General features: G+C 53.0%; 1 protein-coding gene across 7 annotated transcripts in view; it reads right to left on the reverse strand.

Annotated features, from left to right (window-relative positions):
- The window catches only part of TBC1D22A (TBC1 domain family member 22A), a 407,988-nt gene that overhangs the window by 119,285 nt on the left and 262,308 nt on the right, over positions 1-26,395 (reverse strand). For 5 of the 7 annotated variants that reach the window (XM_033233545.1, XM_033233543.1, XM_033233544.1 and 2 more), the window contains exon 11: positions 14,508-14,635. In XM_033233545.1, coding sequence (XP_033089436.1) covers positions 14,508-14,635 — 128 coding nt within the window. Of the gene's footprint in view, positions 1-14,507; positions 14,636-20,812; positions 20,893-24,953; positions 25,033-26,395 lie in introns of those variants that run through there. The other 2 variants (XM_033233548.1, XM_033233549.1) reach the window with 2 other exon arrangements.

Here is a 26,395-nt window from a genome sequence, read left to right on the forward strand (position 1 = left end):
CTCACATGGCCTGTAATCTGACTGCAGGCCCCACCCATCTCTGGCTACTCTTCAAAGCTGTCTCCTGTGGCCACTCTGTATTTTGTGCAGAAGACAAGCTCCTAGAGTCAGGCCCAAGAGGTGCCTGGAGATGCCTCACGCGCGGTCCCAAGCGAACGCTGGCTGCAGTGAACACACTGAATGGAATCTCTCAAGCTTAAAATGTCCCACCAAGACACCACAGATGAAGTAAAAGGTTACCTAAAAAACAGAGCACAGCCAGCTGCTAAAAACATGGGAAACTTTTGAAATTAAATAGCAGCCATGGAAATAAAAATAGAATCAGGGTGTTTCTGTCTACTGCTTAATCAAATGAGCAAGAACAAGGAAATGCCCAGTGATTGTGAGGGTAAAGAAATGCCCCCTCTCGGCCAGGCGTGGTGGCTCACACCTGTAATCCCAGCACTTTGGGAGGCCGAGGCGGGCGGATCACCTGAGGTCAGGAGTTCAAGACCAGCCTGGCCAACATGGTGAAACCCTGACTCTACTAAAAAATAGAAAAATGAGCTGGGCGTGGTGGCAGGAGCCTTAATCCCAGCTACTTGGGAGGCAGAGGCAGAGGTTGCAGTGAGCCAAGATCGAGCCATTGCACCCAAGCCTGGGGGACAAGGGTGAGACTCCTCTCAAAAAAGAAATGCCCCCTCTCACAAAATTGCTGGCTGCCCGGCAAACCAACTCAGTGGGCCCCAGGGTCACTTGGCCGTGTGCACCAAGTTCCTCAAACACGGAGGACCCATTCACCCTGCAGCCCCTCTCCTGAACATCTCTCTTATGGGACGATTTCTAAATACAGGAAAAGCTTTAAGCACAAACATATCATCTCTCAGTCATAATTACACTGAAAAATCACCCACCACATTTAAGTAGACTATAATCTATCCACAGGCCAGAATATTATGCAAACATTAGCTACAAAAACTCCAAACACACACAGAAAGCGTTCTGACCGGGCAGTGTGACAGAGGCAGAGAGAATTTTATGTACTATTTGATGTGTGTTATGTTTTACAAAACACTCGTAGAAAAGGATGGAAAAGAGACACTAACACCTGCTCCACTGGGGGCCATTTAAGTTGGGTTGGATATATTCAAAGTTTCAGAATATACATGTACTCTCATGATGAAACTTTACAAATTAACACTTTAGAAAACACAGTGAAGGAGGCCAGCTAAGAAGTGCGTCGCCTCTGCAGGTTTATGCAAAGCAGCGCCATCTGCGCAAGGTCCCGCTGCCCGGGGGACCTTGATGTGGACATGAACCCAGACCCAGTGCCTGTTCTTCTTTCCCACACTTCTGCGTGCTCGACAATTAAGTACCAAGAGGTTCGCCCAGGAGCTGGGAGGTGAATACTGGGAAATGTCAATACTGCAGCAGTGGCGCAAAGCCCAAGGTTGGCCCCGGACACCGTCCTAATATCACAAGCCTGGTCGTGTAGGGCCTGGAAAGGAAGAGCGCAACGTGTGCCCGGCAGAGCTGTGAGTGCCACACTGGGGACCCAGGCAGAGCGCCGGCCTCCTCTTCCCGGCCATTAACGAAAGGTCACAGAAAATTGGACTGGAAACCTGGAGAATACTCTCCAGGCTGGGGACACACAAGGCCAAGCTCCTGAAAGCGATTCTTAGGTTAACATTTCCTTTTTGGATTTCTTCCAGAACACATAAAAATGAAAGTAATTACCAGGCTACACCAGACCTTAAAAGAAGAACCTATGAATCCAGGGTGCATGTGGGCAGTCAGGAGTGCCCTTGCATGGGAGCCGCGATGTCCAAAGGGCCCCGTGCAGGGTCCCTCACCCCCACACTGCTCCTGATTATGGCACGGCAGGTGCCTCACCTCCCCCCAGAGCTGGGCAACAGTAAGTCAGCCCTTCCCCGTCCCACTCTGCACAGGAACACAGCAAACTCCGTTCACCAAGAGAAGCACTGGAGGAGGGGCCTGCACAGGGGACTGCAGAGGGAGGGAGAGAGGGACAGGAGCTGGTGGGGCAGGCCCAGCCTCAGGGAGCTGTAAGTGCTTCCCATGGCTCTGTCTGCCCCATGCTCCTCAGGCCCAGTGGCAGCCACTATGAACATCTGGAAGGCAAGGCTGCTGTGCCCTTCATCCTTTACTCCTTGTCCTCTGCCTGCCAAGGAGACCTCTGCAACCAGGAACCCTGGCCAGAGACTCCTGAGCACCGTCTCGGCAAGTGACATAGGAACTGGATGTGCTGGGGCCTGATCACCTTGTCCTGGAAGGTGACACATCCTCTACCTCCTGACCTCAGGCTGGATGCCACCCTTTCCCTACCTGACAGCAACCGTGGGTGATCCTGGGCTTGGGCTGACCCAGTAAGTGCTAAGGGGGTGCTCTGAGGGGAGCCCTCCTGCACTGTGAAACCCTGAAACCACACGTCACAAAGAAGACGGGTCCACACACACCTCTCAGCAGCAGGGCCCAGGCTTGGGCTCCTCTCTCAACTACACCCAACGAGCTGAGTCCCAGGAACCACAAATGCAGCACCAGCAGCAGAGCCGGGGCAGCCCGGGGCGGACGGGAAGGCACCTGGGCCTCCACTGGGACCCTGTTCTGGCTTTTTTCTTATTCCTTTCATTTAAGGAACAGCAACTTGCACAGAGGACACCCAGCCACATGGTCTGGGGAGGGGGCCGTGTGGAAAGACTGAGGGGCTGCCCTTAGCTTCTGGGCTGGGGTCAACTCTGAGCTTTGCAGAAGTCCCGTGGGCAACCCAACAACGAGATGGGAGCAGAGTCTGCAGCGGAAAACAGGGCACAGCTCCAGCAAAGGCAAGGAGTGGGGGCAGACAGCAGGAGCCTGGAGAACGCACAGCCTCCAGGGCACCCGACAGGCTCTGAAGACCCCAGCTCTGAATCCTGCACACAGGACAGGACAAGTTTCTTCCACCATCAAGGATGAGGTCCACTGAGTGTTCATTCTCAAAGTCCCATCAAACTGCAGGCCTGACCTCTTAGTCACCATCACTGGTGGCTCCAACATGGGGCAGTAAGCCCCGGCCCCTTGCCCGGGATTGGGACAGCCCCAGGACTACCCCTCTCTGGGTCCTCTCCTTCGCCGCCCCACCCCGGGCTGTCTCCACCCATTCCCAGCAACTAGCTGTGCTGAGCGTTTGGTTCCTTGAAGGCAAGAACTTCTCCTCTGTACCCCTCTCCTTCAGCAAAGCCCAGCACACTGCCCTGCGCAGGTGATCCTCTCAACTCTTTAGGACTATGATTTCAATCACCGGCCACAAAGATACGATTCAATAATTTTCCTAAAAATGTATGATTAGTATTTAATATGCAGCCTTCAGCCGGGCGCAGTGGCTCACGCCTGTAACCCCAGCAGTTTGGGAGGCCGAGGCGGGTGGATCACAAGGTCAGGAGATCGAGACCATCCTGGCTAACTCGGTGAAACCCTGTTTCTACTAAAAATACAAAAAAATTAGCTGGGTGTGGTGGCGGGCGCCTGTAGTCCCAACTACTCGAGAGGCTGAGGCAGGAGAATGGCGTGAACCCGGGAGGCGGAGTTTGCAGTGAGCCGAGATCACACCACTGCACTCCAGCCTGGGCAACAAAGCAAGACTCCGTCTCAAAAAAAAAAAATATGCAGCCTGCATTAACAGGCTTTGTGTATTCCTTTCTTTCTAATCATGTCAGAAATCTTCCCGGGCCATGCATTTCTAGCGAGAGGGTAGGGCTGGCCTTGGTATATCACAGAATTGCTCCAAGCAGGGAGGGAAGGTCCCCGAGCCCTCCTCCGCCACACCCTCGCACTAAGAACAGGCTAAGATCAGGAGAAACAAAAATCCTCACAGCAAGCGAAGTCAAGCCCTCCTCTGGGGCTTCGTCCCACAAGGGGCCTAAAGCAGTTAGACAAGATGCGAAGGTCACACTGCAGATAAAATATCAATGAATACATCATCTCAAAGCTTAGCAAAAATGCCCCTAGAAAGTAAAGTCTTCGTGGCCTGGAGTGCGGCAGCCCCGCCAGCCTTTCTCACACTCCTGGGGTACAAGCCCCCAGGCTCCCTGCACGGGCCCTGCACCTGGCACACGGCTCTTCCTGCAGCCTTGGTCTGGGATCTGAGGGGATCCAGGGCTCTGAGATAGAGGGGCCCCTGGAGATGATCAACTGAGACATCAACGGCTCTCTGACTCCTCCTCAGTGAAAATCTGGAGAAGTGCGGGGAGGAGGCACTGCTTCGGGGGCCCACGCACCATCACTGCAGCAGCTCTGACAGAAAGGTACGTTTCACGTTCAGCCCTGTTCTTTCTACCCACAGATCCCAGTCCCACCAAGACCAAGTCCAAGGCCCACGCCAGGGCCCAGCTCTCAAATGTGAGTGGCACTGTGTCCCTGGCTTCCCTCCCGTGGCCACACCATCACAGGGCCAGGTGCGAGCAACCCTCCCCAGCTGGCCTCTACCACACCCTCACTCAATGGGTGTCCCCCTGGGCGCTCCCCCAGCACAAATCCTGACCAGTCGCTAAGGGAGGTACAGGGACTCGGGGACCCAAAGTGTTCCTAGACTGCCAGGGACCCCACAGGCCCGTGACCTATAGATGCCCCCACAAGGGTAAAGCAGCACATCTCAGAGGGAAGCCTGCACAGTGTGGTGCAGGGACTGTCCAATCCATCCCCTGAGCCGTGACCTGTCAGAAACAGTCCACTGTCCCACTCGGGGACCCTCCTGGCAACCTGTAAGGTACTTGGACTTGGACACCCTCCTTGGGGGCAAGGCCTTGTGTACCCACACACACAGACATCCAAAGGTGGACCACACCTCACCTCCTGAGGCCCAGGGAGCGTCAGCCAGTCCATCTGACGGACCCTGGCCCTGTCTCCCCATCACCAGGGCCCACGGCTGGGAACCTCCTTGGCCCAGGTCTTCTCACCTCCACCTCCGCCCAGGGCCGTCCCCACTAAGACCTGCTGCTTTCTTCACTCACCTCCGAAAATCAGAGGCTGGGGGTGCTGTGGGGGTGCAGTGCTGAGTGTGGGGAGGACGTGGAGACAAGGCTGCAGCCACCAGAAGGAGCATGGACTCTGGGGCCAACACCAAGGCAGAGCAGCAGCTTCCTGGGGGAACAGCAGTAACTGGCCTGCTCACAGGCTGCTGTGGTTGGAGATCACAGCAGGTCCCCCACATGGTGGGCAGCTGCTGTTTTAACATTCTGGTTCAAGGCCTAGCACACAGTGGGGCCTCAGTAAGGGACTGGAGAGCAAGAAATGAACACAATGGGAGAAGAGAGTCATCAGAACGCTAACCTGCTAACAACAGAGCCTGTTTTGCTGCCTGTTTTTACTATTAAAAAAGAACTCTTTAATTTCTCCCTAAGAAATGTCATTACCATTCCATTCAAACTCTGGAGCTGGCTAAGGACTCTTGTCTACTTTGGAGCAAGTACAAGGAAATGTATTCAGATCGGTCACCCACTATCGATGACCACAGTGCCGCCTGACACCTCTGCACGACCGCTTCCGGGAGGGAGCTGGACGTCTGCGGGGTGGGGAGGCCCAGATTGACTTCTCAGAGAGAAGACGCATTAATGGGACTTCCAAACCACGGAGGAGCGCAGCCGGGTCTGTGGCTCTGCGTCACGCTTTCCCGCAGAGTCCAAGGGGATGGTGACCACAGAGCCACATGTGCAGCCGGGTACCATGCAGCCGCATGCGGTTCACAATCCTCATCACGTAACTTTTCCGAAAGAACAAAGATCTTACCTATCATAAATGTACAGATCAGGGCCAAAAACGTTATACAAACCACTTTTCTTGCTCCAAGCACAGCTCTGTATTTTGTCCACAAAGAGAGGAGAGACCGCCCCATGCGAAGGGCCATGGAGGTTGACAGGGGTCCCAAGCACCCACCTGGAGACTCAGTCTTTCCTGGAGGCGCCCAGACCAGACCTCAGGGCCTTCACACGCCTGTCCAAAGGTGCTGGAGCATGCCAGGCCTACAGGGGGAAGAAACCATCTCCTGCACAGCCTTCGAGCCCCAAATATGCTCTGATAAAACACAACGTGATTGATACATGGAGAAAGCAAGCTTAAAGTCGCTAAGGACTTTCCAGACACGTCTTTAAATACAGCTCTAAATCCCCAGGACACCAACTTTACTGCCACTCTGAAGGAGTAGATACACCCCTCTTCCAGCTCTTCCCTGCAAACATAGCAGCAGCGAGCCACATCCTGCTGAATATTCTCATTTCAAAATCCCTCCCCAGCTGACAGTGATCTATGCCTACTTCCTGTGGGCGGGCAGGCATGGAAAGCTTAGGACCTCAAATCTTAATGGGCTCATGAGAAAGTATGATGTACGGAGACCAGCTCCTCCTGCTTCAACAGGTTAACCCGATCATCAGTTTCACTGCCACCTGATCCACAGAATCCATGCTGTGGCACCTGGGACATTCAGAGAGCCCCAAGGGCTACTGCCTGGCACACAGGGCAGAGGACCCAGCAGGTGCGGTACTTGGAGCACACAGTCCACCCTCACCCAGGCTTGGCAAGGGCAAGTGAAGACCCGAGGCAGCCTTTCAAAGGAGCCAGGACAGCAGGTCCAAAGGATTCCTGGGGAAACGCAGGACTGAGGACATCCAGATGGTGCAGGAAGTGAGTGACCAACCAGTAAATCGTTTACATCCAGCAAAAATCCCTACCAACAGGGGCCAGCGGGAGGCTCTCAGGACGCAGCACTGGACAGAGGCACAGAGCAGAAGGGTGCAGGAAAGGGCAGGGCCTGAGACCGACACGGCGATTGGCCCCCTACTCTGCCCTGATGGAATGTGGGTGAGCTGAGTGCCAGGCAGCACAGCCTCAGAGATGCCCTTCCAACCCCAGTGCCCAGCTGCCTGGGCTGTTATGAGGACCGACGGTGAAAGGCGGAGCCGTACCCTGCTCAGACAGGCTCCTCCCCAGCACCTGCCCCAGATAAAATGCAACGTCTGAGCAAGGCACGCAGAGCCTCCTACATGGCCCCACCTGAGTCTGGCAGCCTTGAACCTACCCTAGCATCCAAATATTCGGGCGCAGCCACACCCAATTGTACCTCACAGAGAGCACGCTGTGCCCACCTGACCTTCAGAGCCTTGGAATGCTCTTCCTCCGTGCAACCCACCTCTCACTCATTTCCTGGACACCTGCTGTTTCCTATGGAGGGACCTTCTTTGCACCTTTCCACCCTCCTTCTGTTCAGCTGCAACTCAGTCCCCAGACCCTGCTCACATGTCTCCCCAGGAAGCCTCCTCCAGCCCCGGGAAGATGAACACACCTCATCTGCCCCACGTCCTCAGCACACCTGGGCACCCGCATTGCATTCTTCCTGACTGCCCCGGTTAGGCTGCGAAATTGCAGGTGGCAGGGGCTGCTGTCTTAGATAGGGCCCCCACTCGCTCAGTCCCCACAACGGCTTTTCCTGACCACACTTTGTCTCTCACCTGGAGCACTGCAGGTGTGCTGCGCCTCTCCAGCAAGCCCGGGGGCGGCCGCATCCGGGCGCTGACCTTGGGCCCCTCGCCCCGGCCCACCTGCTGCTCCCCATACCCTTTGCCTGCTCTGTCCTGGCCCAGGCACTCGAGGCAAGAAACATCCTCCTAGTAGAACCTACTAGAACCCATCATGCAGCACAGATCTCAATTCAGGACCCCCTGCCATGGCCACCCTGCCTGGGGACCGGCTCTCGTGGCCTCCCACCATGTGGCCTCATCACCTGAAAGGTGCCTGAGAGATGCTGCTGGTTTGCCGTCAGGATCCCTCTCTGGGAAAAGGGCCCTCGACAGCAGGCCCAGCTTTCCCGCTGCTGTGCCTGAGTGATAAGAACAGGGCCCTACCTGGAGCAGATACTGATAACTACACGTGGGCCGAGTAATTTGGGGCCCAAGGTGGCCAGGATCAAGCTCTGTCCTGAGAGATATCAGGGGCATCTGCGAAGTGCAGGCCCCACCTCCAGCTACCTTCTGACGCACCCTCCCCGGGGATGGCGAGGCTTGCACTGGCCACGCTGAAGAAAATAAAATGAAGACATTTCACCTAAGATACTGAACGAGGATCAGGTGCCATGACAATGCACCAGCGGCAGCAGAACAGGCTGCTTCTGGATCAAAGCTCCCTCTAGGAGATGCGCCTCAAGGCCTGCAGGGGTCTGTGTGGCCCGTCTCAGCAGTGGACAGACGGGGGTCCCATCAGGCAGTCAGCATTCAACATGCTTGGAGGCTCTGGCCCTGACCTCTGCCCCATGCCCCTGGCTGCCACGACTGGTGTCCTGGCATGTGGGGCTGTATCTCAGAAATGGCACTGCCAGACTGCCAGACCCACAGGGCACAGGAGGAACACAATGAGATGGCTCCTCCTGCATGGAAATCAGAAGGCTGCGACGCTGAGTGCCAATGTCCCCGCATCATTTTCATTCTCATTCATTCACATTCTTTCTCTCTCTCTCTCTCTGGTACAGGCTGGCAAGGTACCAGTTCCACAGGCCAGGAGCCATGGTGCGCCCCCACTGCCACAGTGCACTGATGGGGGCTCTGGCCAGGACAGAGAGGTGGACTGGCAGTGGCAGCCCTGGCTCCTGGCCTCTGCTCCAGCCATGCATAGCCTGGTAACTGAGAGACCAGAACCCCATTTGCATGGTGCCTCAGCAGGGCCCTGGAGCCCAAAGTACCTCACGCGGGGCAGAATATAAGCCACTGTGACACGGGATGAAAGGGAGGGACCCTGGGCAAGGTGCTCACGCTCCTAGACTCCCAGTTCCATCTTCTATAAAAACTGGAGAACAATGATAGACTGGCAATAAAGCCCAGAATGTGTACAGCACCACAGCTGACAAAACACCAGTGATAAGGGCTGTGGGGAAACAATCTTGCCTGATGCCTACTCTGTGGTTGGTGCAGGGCCAGGCACTTGCTATAGGTCAGGGCGGGCGAGCAAACCACAGCTCACTGGTGCCTCGGTAGGCAAGTCTCACGGAGACACGGCCACACTCGCTGTCCACGTCTGTGGCTGCTTCTGTGCTACAACAGCAGAGAAGTTGTGAAAAAGTCCATATGGCCCGCAAGCCTGAAAATATTTACTATCTAGCCCTTTACAGGAAATGTCTGCCAAGCCTCACTGGAAAAACCTTCCTCAGTCCTAGCAGCAGCCCCTCGAGGCGAGGATCGGGAACTCAGCTTGCCCAAGGATGCACAGGTAAGCACTGAACTAGGAGAGAAACGCCCTCCGTCCGAGCCCAGGACGCCGCACAGAACGTGGACCCACCAGGGCTTCATGAAATACTCAAATAAACCTTTTCCTGAATGGAACCAGATCTGTTTGGTGAACAGTAGGCAATTTGGAGCCTCCATGTATAGAAGTGTCCTGGCCACAGATTCTCACACTCCAGTCCCTCCACAGCACCTGCCCTTGGGCGTGAAGTGGGAGGACGTGCCCTCAGCAGGAGTCCACCGAGTGCGGTCTGAGGCGGCTATGACCCTCAGGAAAGGAGACAAATGGCAGAGGAATGACCAGATCCAAAGCTCAGGGAGACAAGCACCATCTTTCATCCCCTGCAATTTACAGCCAGCCCTGTGTGAGGAGCGCAGGCACTGATGATTAAAGATACACTTTGGGATATGGGTGGTCGAAGTGCAATGATTAAAATTCAAGTGGCCTTTTGGATGTCACTAGAAAGGAATTTAATAAATGCCTTAAGCCAAATGAAGTCATCTTGCAATCCTTACCTGGCAAAAATAAATATTCCCTTTTCTTAGGGAAAAAAAAGCATCAAATCATTAGGGATAGGAAACGTAAAGTGTGGAGCTGTTTGCCCGTTTACCAGGGAGCCCCTCCCCACCTGCACAAGATGTGTGTGAGGAGCTATTCTAGAGCAGCGTAAGTACCTGCTTCAGGTGTACACAGGGCCCTGAAGGCAAAGAGCATCTCAAACGAGAGGGGGCCTTCACCAAACTGGAAATGAGAATTCCCAGGCCCAGGAGGCCGGCTGCGCTGCTGCTCACTCACCAATCCACAGAGGCCAGGGAGACTGTACCCAGAGCCCTGCATGCTCCCCAAGAGGAAGAAGTCACTGGAATTTAGAGAAGAGAACCTGGCTTTGCATGTCCTGTCAGAACCTGTTGTTCTTTTTCATTCCACGGCCTACCCCAGCTACTCCTCTGCTGCTGAGTCACACCCAGCACGGGGTAACCTCGCACAGGGACCCCCATCAAGTCAGCCGCCGCCCTGCATCCTCACCTCCCTAGCAGCCTCACGCACCCAGGTAAAGGAGGAGACCACCCCTCATATCGTCTTTTGCCCAATTTCTGCCTCCAAAGAAAGAAGTAGTAAAAACTAAGAGGCAGAAATGAAATCCACAGGCAGACAGCCCGGCGCTGCACCCTGGGCCTGGTAGTTAAAGATCGACCCCTGACCTAACTGGTTCTGTTATCTACAGATTACAGACATTGTATAGAAATGCACTGTGAAAATCCCTGTCCTGTTTTGTTCCGATCTAATTACTGGTGCATGCAGCCCCCAGTCACGTACCCCCTGCTTGCTCAATCAGTCACGACCCCCTCACACGCACCCCCTTAGAGCTGTGAGCCCTTAAAAGGACAGGAATTGCTCACTCGGGGAGCTCGGCTCTTGAGACAGGCGTCTTGCCGATGCCCCCGGCCGAATAAACCCCTTCCTGCTTTAACTCGGTATCTGAGGAGTTTTGTCTGCGGCTCGTCCTGCTACACAGGGATCGCCCACTGTGGGATTGCCCTCCCCAGGTTCCACCCACCCCCATCTGAGCTTCCCTCTCCCCGTTAGAGCCATACTTCTCAGACTTACCAATGCCCTCTGACCCCACCTGCTTGATGCCCCCCTCATCCTGGCTGAATTCAGCTCCACGCACCCCCACGCACCTGCTCTCAGCCATCGATGACCACTGCTGACATAGCATTTGGATCTGTGTCCCCAGCAAATCTCATGTTGAATTGTAATCCCCAATGCTGGAGGCGGTGATGAGGCGGTCAGACTCTCCTGAGTGGTTTAACACCACCCTCCTCGGCGCCGTTCCCATGCCAGTGAGTGAGCTCTCCTGAGATCGGGTTGTTTAAAAGTCCGTGGCACCTCCCTCACGCCTTGCTCCTGCTCCAGCCATGGAAGACACACCTACTTCCTCTTCACCTTCTGCCATGATTGCAGGTTTCCTGAGGCCTCCCCAGAAGCTGAGCAGATGCCAGCACCATGCCTCCTCCACAGCCTCTCTGGAACCATGTGCCAATTTAACCTCTTCTTTACAAAAGACCCAGCCTCAGGTGTTTTTTGTTTGTTTGTTTGTTTGTTTGTGGTTTTTTTTGAGTCGGAGTCTCGCTCTGTCGCCCAGGGTAGAGTGCAGTGGTGCCATCTCAGCTCACTGCAAGCTCCGCCTCCCGGGTTCACGCCGTTCTCCTGCCTCAGCCTCCCAAGTAGCTGGGACTACAAGCGCCCGTCACCATGCCCGGCTAATTTTTTTTCTATTTTTTAGTAGAGATGGGTTTCACCGTGTTAGCCAGGATGGTCTCGATCTCCTGACCTCATGATCCACACGCCTCGGCCTCCCAAAGCGCTAGGATGACGGCGTGAGCCACCGGGCCCAGCCAGGTGTTTCTTGACAGCAGCGCAAGAGCAGACTAATACAACCACACGCGGAGGCCCCTGCAACTCTCCTTGCTGATGGGAGGTGGGAGCTGCCGTCTCTGCACAAATGACTCACGGCTCCACCTTCCCAGAACCACATTCCCTGGCAGGGCCACGGCTGCCCAGGGGAGCCTACTCAACTGAGTTGCTGAAGGCAACAGAGATGCAGAGATCTGCTGAGTAGGGTCTGGTTCTAGAGGGTGGGGTGTGTCTTTTCTGCTGCCCAAAAATGGGGTCAAAAGGGAAAGTGGCATCCGTGTTTTACAGAGGACCCCAAAACTGGCTCTCACGGGCTGGGGTTCTTCCAGGAGCTGGGACTGCCTCGCCCACCCATGGCTTCCCCACGGCCACTGCACACATCCACGAGGGAGCACGCGGCCCCTGGGGGAGCAGGGCCCCTCTCTTCCATCTGGGCTCTCTCTGCATCATCGGCTCTTCTTCCATGCCTTTTGTCACCCTCAGGACAATGCCCCCATTCGTTTTTATAAACTATCTATTTCAGGGCCTGGGACAGTATAGGTGCTTATAAACAACCTTTTATTGACACATGTCCCAAGAGGATTTTAAGCTACCTTGTCAGGGGTTAAAGAGTAATTGAAACCTGTGATGGCTCAGCTAATAAACACTGCATTTTAGGGGAGCGTCATCACCCGATTGCTTTCCTATGATTACTATGTATTTTCATTGCCAAAAGATGCAATACAATTTCATGGTTACTTGGCCCTGTAAAATAGAAATACCCCCAATTTTTAAGATATGAAGAGGTTTATAATCAGGGTACTGTCAGTTCAAGAATGAGTCCCTGGTACAAATGAGTCAATTCACGACAAAATTTAATCTCAAGAAAATTAACTCAATAAAGATGCCACAATTGTGCTTAAAGTTTTAATACCTATTAGGAGTTTTAGGGAGGTGGTGCAGAACCGTGGGCAAGCCGATCCATTTTCTGGCTCCTCAAAAACGCGATTGACTTAATAACTAATTTATTCATAATGGGGACAGTACTACAAGGAACTCTGTGTTTAATGAGGGAGGTCTGGGTCTCAAACAACCTAACCAATCGCAAAAATGGAGAGCATTTGCAATTTACAGGATATTAACTTTTGTTTCCTGTCATATGACAGAGAGCTGATCAATAGCACTAGACTGACAGCTACTTTAACCCAACAGCCCAAGGTAAGGCTTTATGTCCCAGCAAATGCTGCTGGCCAGAAATTCTGTCGCTGCCCAACACTTCGAAGAGCAAAATCCAAGTCGCAGACACAAATGACAGTCTGCTGACTGGTGGTAATTTCCGTAGTGAGATCATTAGACCAGACAAGCGGCACAAAGGAAAAGCAAAGTCAAAATACAGGACTTCAGAGTCACGCAACACTCACACCCACCATGGGGCACCCTGACCAGCAACCGGTGTCAGGAACAAAGCTTTGGGGCATCGTTCTAGAGGACTCATACGAAAACAGGCTCAGAATAAGAGGCTGGACAGCATGGAGGCCCAGCAGGCACCCCGTTCTGTGGGAAGAATGCATCTAGCCTGAGGCCCTGTAGGGAGGAGCTAGTCAGAAAGACCCCCAGGCCCTTCCTAGCAGCTCTGGGACCCCCAGCCACGGGCAAGGCACCAATGTTGGGACCCAAAGCAGTGCCTGGGACCGAAGCAGCCCCAGAAAAAGCCTCCCGCCTAGAGCTCCCCTTTCCGGAAACGCCCAGCATCAACCTCCAAGGGTGGCTGCCCCCTGCAAAGCCCGATCACACAGCCCACGAAGGGCTGTGCTCACTGCAGTAGAAAGCCTAGCTCTTGAGGTGCCGGCATGAAAACCAGCCATACGCGTCTTTCTTTAGCACTCTGTAGAGATTTGATTCCCAATCCCACATAATGGTGCCTGCTATTTGTAACCGAGGATGAAAGGCTGGCGCAGAAACCCCCCACAGCACCGCCTCTGCTTCAGCAAACATCTCAAACAAAATGAAAAGGTGCTAGAATAAGCGATGGGACACTCAAGGGAAGAAAAGTGGCTTGTTCCAGAAAACTCAATCTCCTGAAGAACTGAATTTCATCAGAACTGATGAAGAGTAGGAAATTTCATAGCACACTGAATCTGCGATTTTTAAAAAAATCTTTATTATATGTAACTCAAAATATAGACAAGGTGTGAGTCCCGAGCGTGAGTTTTTTGGCAGATGCAGCTCAAACTCACAGCAGAGTCGCCAGCATCCGTGGCATCCTCCTAGCACACTGCTCAGAATGTAACTTTCCAGCGCACTCAAGGCTGCTGTCACCATGCAGGCAGAATGAAACTCAGCCACAAAGAGAACGGCCTGAAGTTCTTTTCCCTGTTTTACAACTCCTCAGATAAAAAGCATGCCAGGAATATACTTTTTATTTTTATTTATTTATTTTTTCAGATGGAGTCTCACTCTGCCACCCAGGCTGGAGTGTGGTGGTGCAATCTCGGCTCCCTGCAACCTCCGCCTCCCAGGTTCAAGCAATTCTCACGCCTCAGCCTCTGAGTAGCTAAGAATACAGGCGTGTGCCACCACGCCCAGCTAATTTTTTATGTTTTTAGTAGAGACAGGGTTTCGCCATGTTGCCCATGATTGGTCTTGAACTCCTGAGCTCAGGCAATCCACCCACCTCAGCCTCCCAAAGTGCTAAGATTACAGGCGTGAGCCACCGTGCCCGGCCAGGAGTATACTTTTTAAAGACCACATTTCAATGGAGAGAGCGTTCTGAGGGCAAAATCGAATGCAGCACACAGGCCCAGGGCAGAAGGCGAGAGAAAGCGGCCCGGCTCCTGGCACCCCCATGGCGGAGGGCGCGAAGGAGAGCTCACCTGGTAGGTGTCCCACAGGCGGATGGTGCAGCGCAGGGGCACCTCCCTCATCAGCAGGTTGTTCATCCAGCGGAAGGCAAACTGCAGGTATCTCACCTCGTGCTGGTCCAGGTGCCGGTGCACTTGCTCTGCACAAAACAAACACAGGCCCCAAGGCTGTCAGGGGAGCCCTCTGGAGGCACTGGCAGCCAGGTCACTTGTGCCCCCAAGGCCCTGCGCCCGCCCCAAAACCCCACTCCCTCAACAGGGAATCCCAAGCAACAACCCCTAAGGAGCAAAGAACTAATTCTATTAACAGGAGACTACGGCTCTCTCTTCCTACAGGAAAGCGAAAGCTGATGGTGCTGCTGATGTGATGATTGTAATCATGGCCACAACCGGGCGTGTCACGCCCTAACACCGGGAAGATGGGGGAGGGGGCTTGGGTCAACACCCACACCGTGAGGCTCCACAGACAGACGCTCTTTCCCCCCCCGCCCCACACAAGCTCCACAGACCCAGGCTGGTGTCCCGGGGGGGCTTAGAGAGAGAGAGGAGATGAGCTTGCCAGCTCCTCAAGAGGGGCCCAATCTTGTCCAGGGAAATGCTCCACCTAGACCTGGACCCAACTGTTGAGTGAGCAAGTGGAACATGAGGCCTGCAGGCCAGGTGGGGGGCACCCCTCGATTCCAGGATGGGGACACCCCTGAAGACAGCTGGGCCTCTGGAAAGAGGCAGGCTTTACCAAGCATTGCGCCCAGAAGCACACGCCCGCACCAGAAACATGAGCTCCCCTCTCGTCAAGCTGCAGTGGGCGGCAGATTTGCAGCCTGAGCTCAGACCCTGTGCTCCCTGCCTCATCCCCTGCTGAGTCCTGGAGGTGTCACTCCTGGAGGCAAAATCCCGGCAATCATGGTGTCTACGCTCCTCTTTCCAACGTTCTGTCCATGAAGTCCTACTCTAAAGGGCCTAGAAGAATGGTTGCTGCTTTATAAAAACAAATAATCATTAGTAATTATTGCCCAACTGAGCCAGACAGCGGATCCTTGGTTTTTAAAATGTGGGTGCACCCGAGGGCAGCTGAGAGCCTTCTTTCTGCAGCTCACTTCCTTACCCTACTTCCAAGTTACACCTTCCTTCTCTCCACACTTACCTGACCCTGGTTTGTCCTGAGAAGAGACCCGGAAACACTTCACAGGGATCACCATTCCCTCAAAGAAAGTTCTAGAAATGGCATATAAACAAATGCCAGAGAAAAGCTACCGTTCTGTTTACTGGTTTGTTTTACTCAAGTCCCTGGTAACTTGCAATATTTCAGCAACAAGCGAGAAACAGGGGGAAGAGGAACAGGAGGGTCCATCCTGCAATGCCCTCCACCTGACGGACCAGGAGCTCTGCCAGGACATGCGAGTGCCAGCCTGAACTTCAGGGCCACAGGACCGGGAGCTGCCCTCACCTAAGGAGAGGGGCTGGTTTCCAAGCAGGCGCCACTAGGCTGGCCCTGGAAAAGCATGGGCAGCTCCGGTCCCATGATGGGACCCTGTTGTGACAGCAGCTGGTCCCTTTGCTGTCTCTGTCCTCACTGTCACCCTCCTCCCCTAAACCACTGCTGTCCTCAGCTGACCACAGCAAACGTGCTGGGGCAGGGCTCCTGTAGGACTGGGTGTCGGGACGCCTGCAGGACGAGGCTTTGGTTCACACCGTGGGGTAGACACAGCAACACATACTCCATTCCAACATGACAGTGAATGATTAATTATTTTGCTTGGTTAAAAGAGACTTGCGATTATAGTTATTTTCAGATATTTAAAAAATATTTTTTGGAAGTAGGATTTGATTTATTTTATATAGGCCTAACATCTAGGGGATGAGGAGGATATAGGACATCATATTTGGATTTCATTATGGAAATTATTTTCCTGTGGAAAGATAAGACAATGTGGCCAGGCACAATAGCTGTAATCCCAGCTCTTTGGGAGGCTGAGGTGGGAAGGCTGCTTGAAGCCAGGAGTTTGAGATCCACCTGGGCAACAAAGTGAGACCCTGTTTCTACAAAAACATGAAAAACGTGGTGGCATGCACGTCTAGTCCCAGCTACTCAGAAGGCTGAGGCAGGAGGATTGCTCGAGTCTAGGAGTTCGAGGCTGCAGTGAGCCGAGATTACGGCACTACACTCCATCCTGGACGAGAGACGGAGACCCTGTGTTTTTCCCCCATAAAAGAAAAGAAAAGAGAACGGACTGTCATGTGAGCTATTGGGCTTCCCTTTCATTCCAACATGACATGAATAATTAATTGTGGAAACTGCACAACTTGGCTGAGCAGAACAGCAAAGGCTCCCTTCTGAGCCCCAGGGACCAGCCTGGGGGGAAGTCACCAGGGAGACTGGACTGCCTTGCCCACGGCCCAAGGGAATGCCCTCCAGGAGGCTGCCTGGACCCAGAGGCATCCACGCACTGGCGTTCCCAGTGCAGAGGTGTCACTGGCACGTCAGCATCTTCTCCAGAGTCTCTGACATCCCACCTGGAAGAGTCTGATTGAGAGAGTCGAGATGAGAATCTGTATTTTAACAGCTCCTGTGGTGATGAGGATGACGAGGAGGGGGGGGACGAAGATGAAGACACGATGATGTCCAGCCCTGTTTGGGAATCCCTGGGTCACTGCCAAGCCCACTGCACCCTGCTCAGGCAGGACACCCGCGCCAGGAGCTCCACCCCGAGGGAGGGGAGGGCTGCAGTGCAGGTCCAGAGGCGGTGCCAGCACATTGCTCACTTAGCAGCTTCCTTCTAATCCGCTGGTGCTTTATTAAAGACATTTATTTTTAAAATAAAACTAATTTCACTACCAAGAAATGGTTCCCACAATCTCATAAGTAAAGGACAGCAGGACGAGTGGAGGGAACAAAGCAGTGCTGCCCGGGGACCCCTGAGGCCGCAGCCCTGGCAGAATTGAACCTCACGGCTGCTCATCGGGGGACGGAGAGACCAAAGGGGGTGCCAGGAGGTGTCTCAGGATCCCCACAAATGGCCCACAGACGAAGAGACACTGGCCCCCAGAACGAAGTTAAGAGTGCCTCAGAAAGGCACTAGACCCCCACTCCCTCCTTGGCCTTCACCGCTGCCCTCCCCTGCAACGCCGTGCCTCCTGCAGTGGCACCAGGTAACCAACAACACCCACGCCACCATGCAGGCTTCCCCATGTCCCGGGCTCACCCTCATGGTAGCCTTCCACCAGGGCCCCTGACTCTGCCCAGTGCGAGGCTACGTGGACGTCAAAACTCCTAGATGCTTCCAGAAACACCCCACGCTGTGAGTCGTCCCTTCTTCTTGGCTCTATACACACCTCTATGGAAGCATTTACCACGAAAGGGGCATAAGCGCTCAGGGCGCCTGCCCACTCTGGGGTGTGAGCTGGTCAGGTGTGGGTCCAGGTCTGTGTCGCCTTCGTCTCCCTGGCCCCCAGTACACACAACTGAGTGTCTGTGAGTGTCTGTCAGGTGACTGTGATGAACGAATGAGTACAGAGAGCAGCCTGGTAACTGGAAGACGGACACATTCCCAGCCTGGCCGTCCTCCTCTTTTACTTCTATTTCTCAACACGGCAACAGCGAGGAGTTTTCCAGCCACACCCTCGAATATGACGTTTTTTCAAAGAACTTACAGAATCATTTCTAACCTGAAGTTAATCTGCAGCTACAAAACTAAACCAATAGAAAGTTCTGGCCGGGCGCGGTGGCTCAAGCCTGTAATCCCAGCACTTTGGGAGGCCGAGACGGGCGGATCACGAGGTCAGGAGATCGAGACCATCCTGGCTAACATGGTGAAACCCCGTCTCTACTAAAAATACAAAAAACTAGCCAGGCGATGTGGTGGGCGCCTGTAGTCCCAGCTACTCGGGAGGCTGAGGCAGGAGAATGGCATAAACCCGGGAGGCGGAGCTTGCAGTGAGCTGAGATCCGGCCACTGCACTCCAGCCTGGGCGGCAGAGCGAGACTCCGTCTCAAAAAAAAAAAAAAAAAAAGAAAGTTCTACGAAGCCCTGAGGGGGCTCCACCAGCCAGGCCCGACCTCTGCCCGTGCCCCTCGGAAGGCAGAAGTCTGCCCGGGCTGCTACCATCCTCTGCTGTCCCATTGACATGTGGAATTCCAGTCTGATGAACACGTAAAACCAGCTGTTTAGAAAATGACTCCATTTACTCAACAAGGCTCTTTTGCACATTTTTTTTTTACTCAACAAAGGTCATTCTTCAATGAGATTCCGTGAAGCTGACCACTTCGGGAAGAACAGCCAGGACAACAGCGACAGCTCCAGAGGAAAATCACTACCCAAAACACAGCACCTGAGGAAGGAGGGGACACACAGGGTGGCCTGGCATGGCCGTGTGAAAGGAACGCTCCAGGGCAGGTAACTGGCCTGGCAGGTGGCACCTGGTTTCGCTGGCCACTCGCAGTCCACAGTTCCGTGTGGACATCTGGGCTGCAGCAAGTGGGTGCCGCCTTGCACCGGCGTGAATGAAGTTCTGCCATAGAGATGAGCTGAAGTCAGCAGCCTGGGGCCTCCTGGGACACACGGCCACACTGCGCATCCCTGTCTGGCCACTGTTCTGAAGGTTCTCCAATGCTGCCAGGGCAGGGCCCCAATGTACCAAGGCAGCAGTGGGACAGTCACAGGCTAATCACCAGGACACAAGTGCTGAGCCCACATTTTACACAGGAGGCTTCAGGTAACTTCAGACAGCGCTCTACAGAGCGTGGGCGTTCTCCCCTTCGGGTGTGTGTTCGCATCCACTCCGTCTCTCCTCTCACTCCAGGCACGAATACAGTGAGAACCAAGCCCAGTGTATGATGAGGGCTCTCAACCAAGCACTCCCCGGGCCAGGCCCTGGATCCAGCCTCAGGGACCTGGTGTGGGTGGGACTTGCCAGAGGGTTTTTTTTTTTTTTTTTTTGAGACGGAGTCTCCCTCTGTCGCCCAGGCTGGAGTGCAGTGGCCGGATCTCAGCTCACTGCAAGCTCCGCCTCCCGGGTTTACGCCATTCTCCTGCCTCAGCCTCCCGAGTAGCTGGGACTACAGGCGCCCGCCACCTCGCCCGGCTAGTTTTTTGTATTTTTTAGTAGAGACGGGGTTTCACCGTGTTAGTCAGGATGGTCTCGATCTCCTGACCTCGTGATCCGCCCGTCTCGGCCTCCCAAAGTGCTGGGATTACAGGCTTGAGCCACCGCATCCGGCCGCCAGAGGGTTTTATCCTCTAGATTGTGACTTCCTCGAGGGCAGGGACTTTGTCTGGGCTCACAGACCAGCACTAGGGCAGTCCATGGCCCATCACGTGTGATGTGTGCATGGCACACGTTTGTTAACCGGGCAGCCTGGCACCCAGGGGGGCCTCTGCCATGGATGAGGACGAGGTGACTGCTGGGGACGGTACGCACCACAGAGTCACACGCAGAAGAGGAGCCGCGGCTCACCGGCTGGTCTGTGATCTGCCTAGAGCAGCAGTAGCCCACCTGCGACGGGGCTCGGCATGTCCCCACCTGGGAAAACAGACAACTCTACCATAGGCCTGGGAGGCAGGCGATACCTTTCCAACACAAACTGGCAAGAAACAGACTTGAAAGTTTAAACACATATCAATATTTCTGGAACGCCTGTCACGGTGGTAACTAAACGGAGTACAAATTAACCCACTTGCAGGGACTGCAGGGTGGAAAGCACAGAGACCACCAAGACCTCAGCCCCTCCCTGAGGGAGGCTGACTTGAGGAGAAGGAGCCCATTCCAGCCAGAGCACAACGGCCGGCTAACCCGCACAGAACTCCCGCTGCACAGCTCCTGAAGGGGGCCACGCGTCTCACACCCTGACCCTGGGGACCCTGGCCCCGCACCTGTGAGGTGAGGCAGGTGAGGGGACCTGTCCAAAGGTGCACGCAAGGAGGTGGCTGAGCCAAAATGGGCCTGAGGATTGCCCCGCTCTGTCCCCTCGAAATGACCCCGCCGGAGCAAAGCATGGACCCACCCTTGCGTCTCTGGGCACCTGCGCCCTGGGCACAGTCACCCACCCTCCTCAGGGCAAAGCCCCGGACATCTGCAAGAACATCCAGTCACGAGGAATTCACCAGAAAACCGGACAGTGTTAACCTCACAAGAGCACAGGCAAGGCCATTCCAGGACGAGAGGCTCCTCCTTCATTGGTTCCTTAAAGAAAGATTTACCAGGGGCCTCCACTTTCCAGGGCTGCCTCTGAAAGAAAAGCTACAGGAAGACAAGGCCTGTTTCTGCCCGCCGGGGACTCAGCAGCCTGTAGCCAACAGAAAAGGCAATCCAGCCTTCAGGCTCCAAGCTGTGCACTACATCCAAATCACAAGCTCTTTGAGTCCTGAGTGCCTTCGGCCTGACACAGGACCTCGAACTCCTGAAAGGAGCGAAAAGGCAAAATCCACACCCACCTGGAGGTGACAGCAGGTACAGCACGAGGCCATGGGGCCACAGCGAGGGACTCCGTGGCGAGTGCTACGCTGGCTCACCCAACACAGCCTGGCTAAGCCGGCTTGATTCTGAAGCCCACGGGACATCCAACCTGAAGGCACCAGGCAGTGTCCTTCTTCACACAGAAGTGGTCACCTACCACGATTCCGTGGCTTCTCTGACAGTGGGTCATGAAGGGGGTGGGCGCAGCCAGCCAGGGCCTCACACCCTGGATGTGCATCCCCAGCAGGCGAGCCTCCTCCCGTCTGGGCACGGTGAAGGATGGGCTGCTAAACTCCAGGCATTACTTCCAATTTATACACATCAAAGTTGCAAATGCACATGCCGAAAGGATTCATTTTTCTTATTTTATAAGTAATTGCAAGCAGATGCTCTTTCACTGATAAAGGTAATTTGGTTGGCAATAATTCTGAATTTGAAATTTCCATTTCACTGGAAATAAGAGTATACCTACAATGAATGAGCAGGCAGGTGTAATTATTGTCATATTTCAGGCTGAAAAGGTTTTTCCATAAAGCCCTTATGTGGCAGGGCAAGGCAATGTTATTGTTGTAAAGTCACCAGGAAGAGATGTGTCATATTGGCAAGCTGGAGAAACAACCACAATATTTGTTGAACACTTTTCTCAGCACTTTAAACAGCAGATCCACAGACCGAAAATTCTGCTGAAACATCTTGTCTTCTTGATTAAAAATAAAAATAAATTATGCAAACACATTGTGTCCCAGGATTTATGCTAAAAAGGAAAAAACACGTATCCCATTGACTTGGCATGAAAAACATACTGTTTATGCAGGACCAGACACTACGCAGATTTATGGCCCGAGGAGCAGCACAATTGCTCACACTTAGACACCTGACAAAGAAAATCTTTCAACCCCCTGCGCAAAGCCGAAAACAGACACAAATACATCACGCTTTGGCTGGGACAGCCATGAATAGGCTTTGATTTTCGGGGAAGATTTCAATTCTCTAATCGGTTAAAAAGATAAAAAAGAACAAAAGCAAGAGCCACTGACAGTGAGCAGGGCCCCTCCGCGCCAAGAGGCCCCTCGCTCTGAGTCCACCTCCTTTCTCATTTGCATTTGGTTGACGTCGCGGACAGCTGGAAAAGACAGGTCCCCAACAAGCAGGGTCCAGTCATGCTCACCAGCCAGAACACCAAGAGCCGCTCACTGCCAAGGGGGGGCAGAAGGAGGGAAAGGTTCAGACCAAGGAGGAGCAGCAGCCCCAGCCCAGCCAACTCTGTGGGGGAAGCAGTCTGGGGCTGACAGCTCAAGACAGAGCACTGTGGCCGCTCACCAAGGCCTCCGATGGGACAGCGGGCCTGAACTGGAAGGGAACAGGGGAGAGAGATGGGGCTCAAGGCAGAGCAGCAGGATCATGGACCCACAACTCCACCTTCCCGGCACGGGACACTCACTGGCAAATCCCGACAGGCAAACAGGCAGGGCTCCTGCCATCCCTGCCCCAGGAGCGGCAGCCAGGAGCCCTGGCCAAGATCCAGGCTGCCGGCAGGTCTCCTCTGGGCAGCAGCCGAGTCTGGGCTGGACACCAGTGAGCACATTAAGGCCTCAGGTTGTAGAGTCAGGTGAGCCTGGGTGAGGGGAAGGGAGGAAAGAGGAGGGAGCTTGGGCACCAAGCTTGGCACCGTTCAGTCATCTGGCCAATGCAATGAACTGCAATGAACCAAGCTCTGAGGGGCTTTCTTGTTGGCGAACATATGGCTATGGCAGGACAGTTAGACCCCTGGCCCCATGGGGAGGGGTATGGGAGCGCTGTGTCCCCGGGACTCTTGCAGATTTTGTCCCATGCTTCTCCACATTTGGCTGGTCCTCCCAACCTGTACATAAAACTGGAATCATAATCACTGGCTTTCTTGAGTCCCATGAGCCATTCTAATGAATAATCAAACCTGAGCACGTCATGGACACCACTGAATTTACAGCCAGTTGGGCAGAGGTGCAGGTGGCCTGGGGACCACTGAGGTGCGGCTGGCATCTGAAGCGAGGGTGGTCTTGTTGGGGACTGAGCCCTTGGCTTGTAGAGTCTGACACCAACTCTGGGACGTTAGCGTCAGGATCGTGCGCTGGTGTCCCACATGTGGGGGCAAACAGAATGCTCCCACCATCACCAAATGGCCCTGAGGGCTGAGATCCAACCGGACTGCAAGGCAGAGGCCAAACTGCAAACACATTCCCTCAAGATAACTTCTCCACCATTCGATTTAATGTCAAGGTCGTGCCACACAACTGTCTTCTCACACGCTCAACACAAGGACGGGGCTGAAGACAGGTCAGACCCAAGACACAGCTAAGCATGCACAGGCAGGCGAGACTGAAGTGGCTGCCAGTACAACCCCAGAAAGAGGTCACACCAGGTTCATTCCTGGGCCGTGAGGGACAGGGACCGAGGGACAGGAACGTGACCACTCATTCTCAGAACCTCAGCAAACATGAGCGCAGAATGAAATAAAGCCTCCTGGCAGGCTGTAAAGAAATGGTGTTTATCTGACACCACAACACGCAATCTTTTCATCTCTAGAGAGGTATTGAGGTCTATTTTTTTGACAGTAATATAATCTAAAATACAACTTCTTCTAGAGCTACATGGAATTGAAGCAACGAGGTATTAAATCATTTTCACTTCACAGATGTGCTCGTGAGCTACTCAGCAAACCCCTCCAAAACAGGGTCATTTTCATAGGAGGAGGCAACAAAAAGTCTGATTTACTTCCTTTAAAAATGCAGGTGACAGAGCCACGTCCCAGGGTGCCTGAAGCTCCAGGGGCCCTGACTACACTCCACGGACAGGGAACCCGCAGATCGACAGCTACCCAGGGAAGAGGAGTGGGCTGGACAAGACAGGGAGAGTCCAGAAGGCGGGCCTGGCCCTAGGCTCTGTCACAACCCGCACTTCTGGAAGGCTCGCCCAGTCTTTAGCTTGTCTTCTCATTATATTAACAGAGCAGCAGCATCTGAAGAGCAGATTCTAATTTTGGTAAAATCTGATTTATTTGTCCAAGCTGTCTTTAATGTCTGAGGGTTTGGCCATTATTCCCAGAAATCTTGTGTGCCTAGCTTGAGGTCACACAAAGACGCTCTGTGTTTCCTTGCGGAAGTTTTACAGCTTTAGGTTTTAAACATAGGTCTCTGAGTTACCTCACTTAGAAGACTAGTCTCCCACCCCCACCAGGCTAAGCCATGGGATTCAAAGGCATAACGATGACACAAAGGACACTGGGGACTCAGGGGAAAAGGGTGGGAAGCTGGTGAGGGATAAATGACCATGAATTGGGTTCAGTATATACTGCTCGGGAGATGGGTGCACCAAAATCTCACCAATCACCATTAAAGAACTTACTCATGTAACCAAATACCACCCGTTCGCCAAAAACCTATAGAAATAAAAAGTTAACTCATGCCTGTAATCCCAGCACTTTGGGAGGCCAAGGTGGGCGGATCACAAGGTCAGGAGATCGAGACCACGGTGAAACCCCGTCTCTACTAAAAATACAAAAAAAAAAAAAAAAAAAACTTAGCCGGGCGCAGTGGCGGGAGCCTGTAGTCCCAGCTACTCAGGAGGCTGAGGCAGGAGACTGGCGTGAACCCGGGAGGCAGAGCTTGCAGTGAGCCGAGATTGCGCCACTACACTCCAGCCTGGGCGACAGAGCAAGACTCTGTCTTAAAAAAAAAAAAAAAAAAAGAAAGAAAGAAATAAAAAGTTAAATAAATAAAAAGAAATTTAAAAAACTAAACAAAACATAGGTCTCTGATTCATTTTGAGGTAAGTTTTTAACGTGGCACAAAATATGAATTCAAACTTCTTCCTCTGATATGAATTTTCAATTGGAACTTCTTCATTTGCCCAACATATGTAATGATTATATGCATAACAAATAAATGCTTTGCCACTGAATTTCTTTTGTGCCTTTTTGGAAATAATTGTGCACATATGCATGGTTCCATTTCTCAGCACTGTTTTCTATTCCATTGATCTCTTTGTCTATCTCAATGGCAGCACCATGCTGTCTTGATTACTGAAGCTTTATAATTCTTGAAATCGGCTAATGTGAACAAAAAAAAAAGAAAACAGTGAACAAAGTCCTTCAACTTTGTTCATCTTTGTCTGTGTTGTTTTAGGCATTCTAAGGACTTTGTATTTCCATATGAATTTAAAAATCAGCTTGTCAATTTCTTTCTTTTTTTTTTTTTTTCCCGCTCTGTTGCCCAGGCTGGAGTGCAGTGGCCGGATCTCAGTTCACTGCAAGCTCCGCCTCCCAGGTTTACGCCATTCTCCTGGCTCAGCCTCCCATGTAGCTGGGACTACAGGCGCCCGCCACCTCACCCAGCTGGGGTTTTTTTGTATTTTTTAGTAGAGACGGGGTTTCACCGTGTTAGCCAGGATGGTCTCGATCTCCTGACCTCGTGATCCGCCCGTCTCGGCCTCCCAAAGGGCTGGGATTACAGGCTTGAGCCACCGCGCCCGGCCCAGCTTGTCAATTTCTATAGAAAAGCATGTTGGGATCTTGATTGCAACTGAGTAGAATGTATGATCAGTTTGGTGAGAGCTGACATTTAATACTCTTGAGTCTTCTGATCTCCGAATGTGATTAGGTCATCTTTAATTTCTCTCTGCATTGTTTTGTAGTTTTCAGTGTACGGGCCTATTACATATTATATCATAGTGTTTTCCCTAAATATTTCACGTTTTCATGCTATTACAAATTGTATTGTTCATTCAATTTCAATTTCTCATTTCTCACTGTGAGTATATAAAAACAACACTTTGGGAGGCCGAGGCGGGCGGATCACGAGGTCAGGAGATCAAGACCATCCTGGCTAACACGGTGAAACCCCGTCTCTACTAAAAATACAAAAAATTAGCCACGCATGGTGGCGGGCACCTGTAGTCCCAGCTACTCACGAGGCTGAGGCAGGAGAATGGCGTGAACCCGGGAGGCTGGAGCTTGCAGTGAGCCGAGATCGCGCCACTGCACTCCAGCCTGGGCAACAGAGCGAGACTCCGTCTCAAATAAAAAAAAAAAAAAAAATTGTATGTAAATCTTGTACCCTGAACCCTTGCTAAATAAACTCTTATTCTTTCTAGTAGCTTTTTTGTAAATGCCATCAGACTTTCAAAAAAGATGATCATGTTGTCTGCAAAAGCAGAGAGTTTTACTTCTTCCTTTTTGGTCTGGATGCCACTTATGCTTGTATGTATGTACAAATAAATGAATATACGTTTTTGTCTTTCTGCCACCAGAATCTTCAGCACACATACCGGACAGAAGTGGAAGGAAGGAACACTGTCCCATGTTTCTGATTTGGGGGTAAAGCTTTCCATTGACACCCTTTCCTATAATGTCAGCTATAGGTTTAAACATCGAACATGCTCTTTATCCAGCTTCAAAAGTTCCTTTCTATTCT

Source organism: Trachypithecus francoisi, unplaced genomic scaffold (assembly GCF_009764315.1).
Source record: "Trachypithecus francoisi isolate TF-2019V2 unplaced genomic scaffold, Tfra_2.0 Lachesis_group14, whole genome shotgun sequence".
NCBI classification, from domain to species: Eukaryota; Metazoa; Chordata; class Mammalia; order Primates; family Cercopithecidae; genus Trachypithecus; species Trachypithecus francoisi.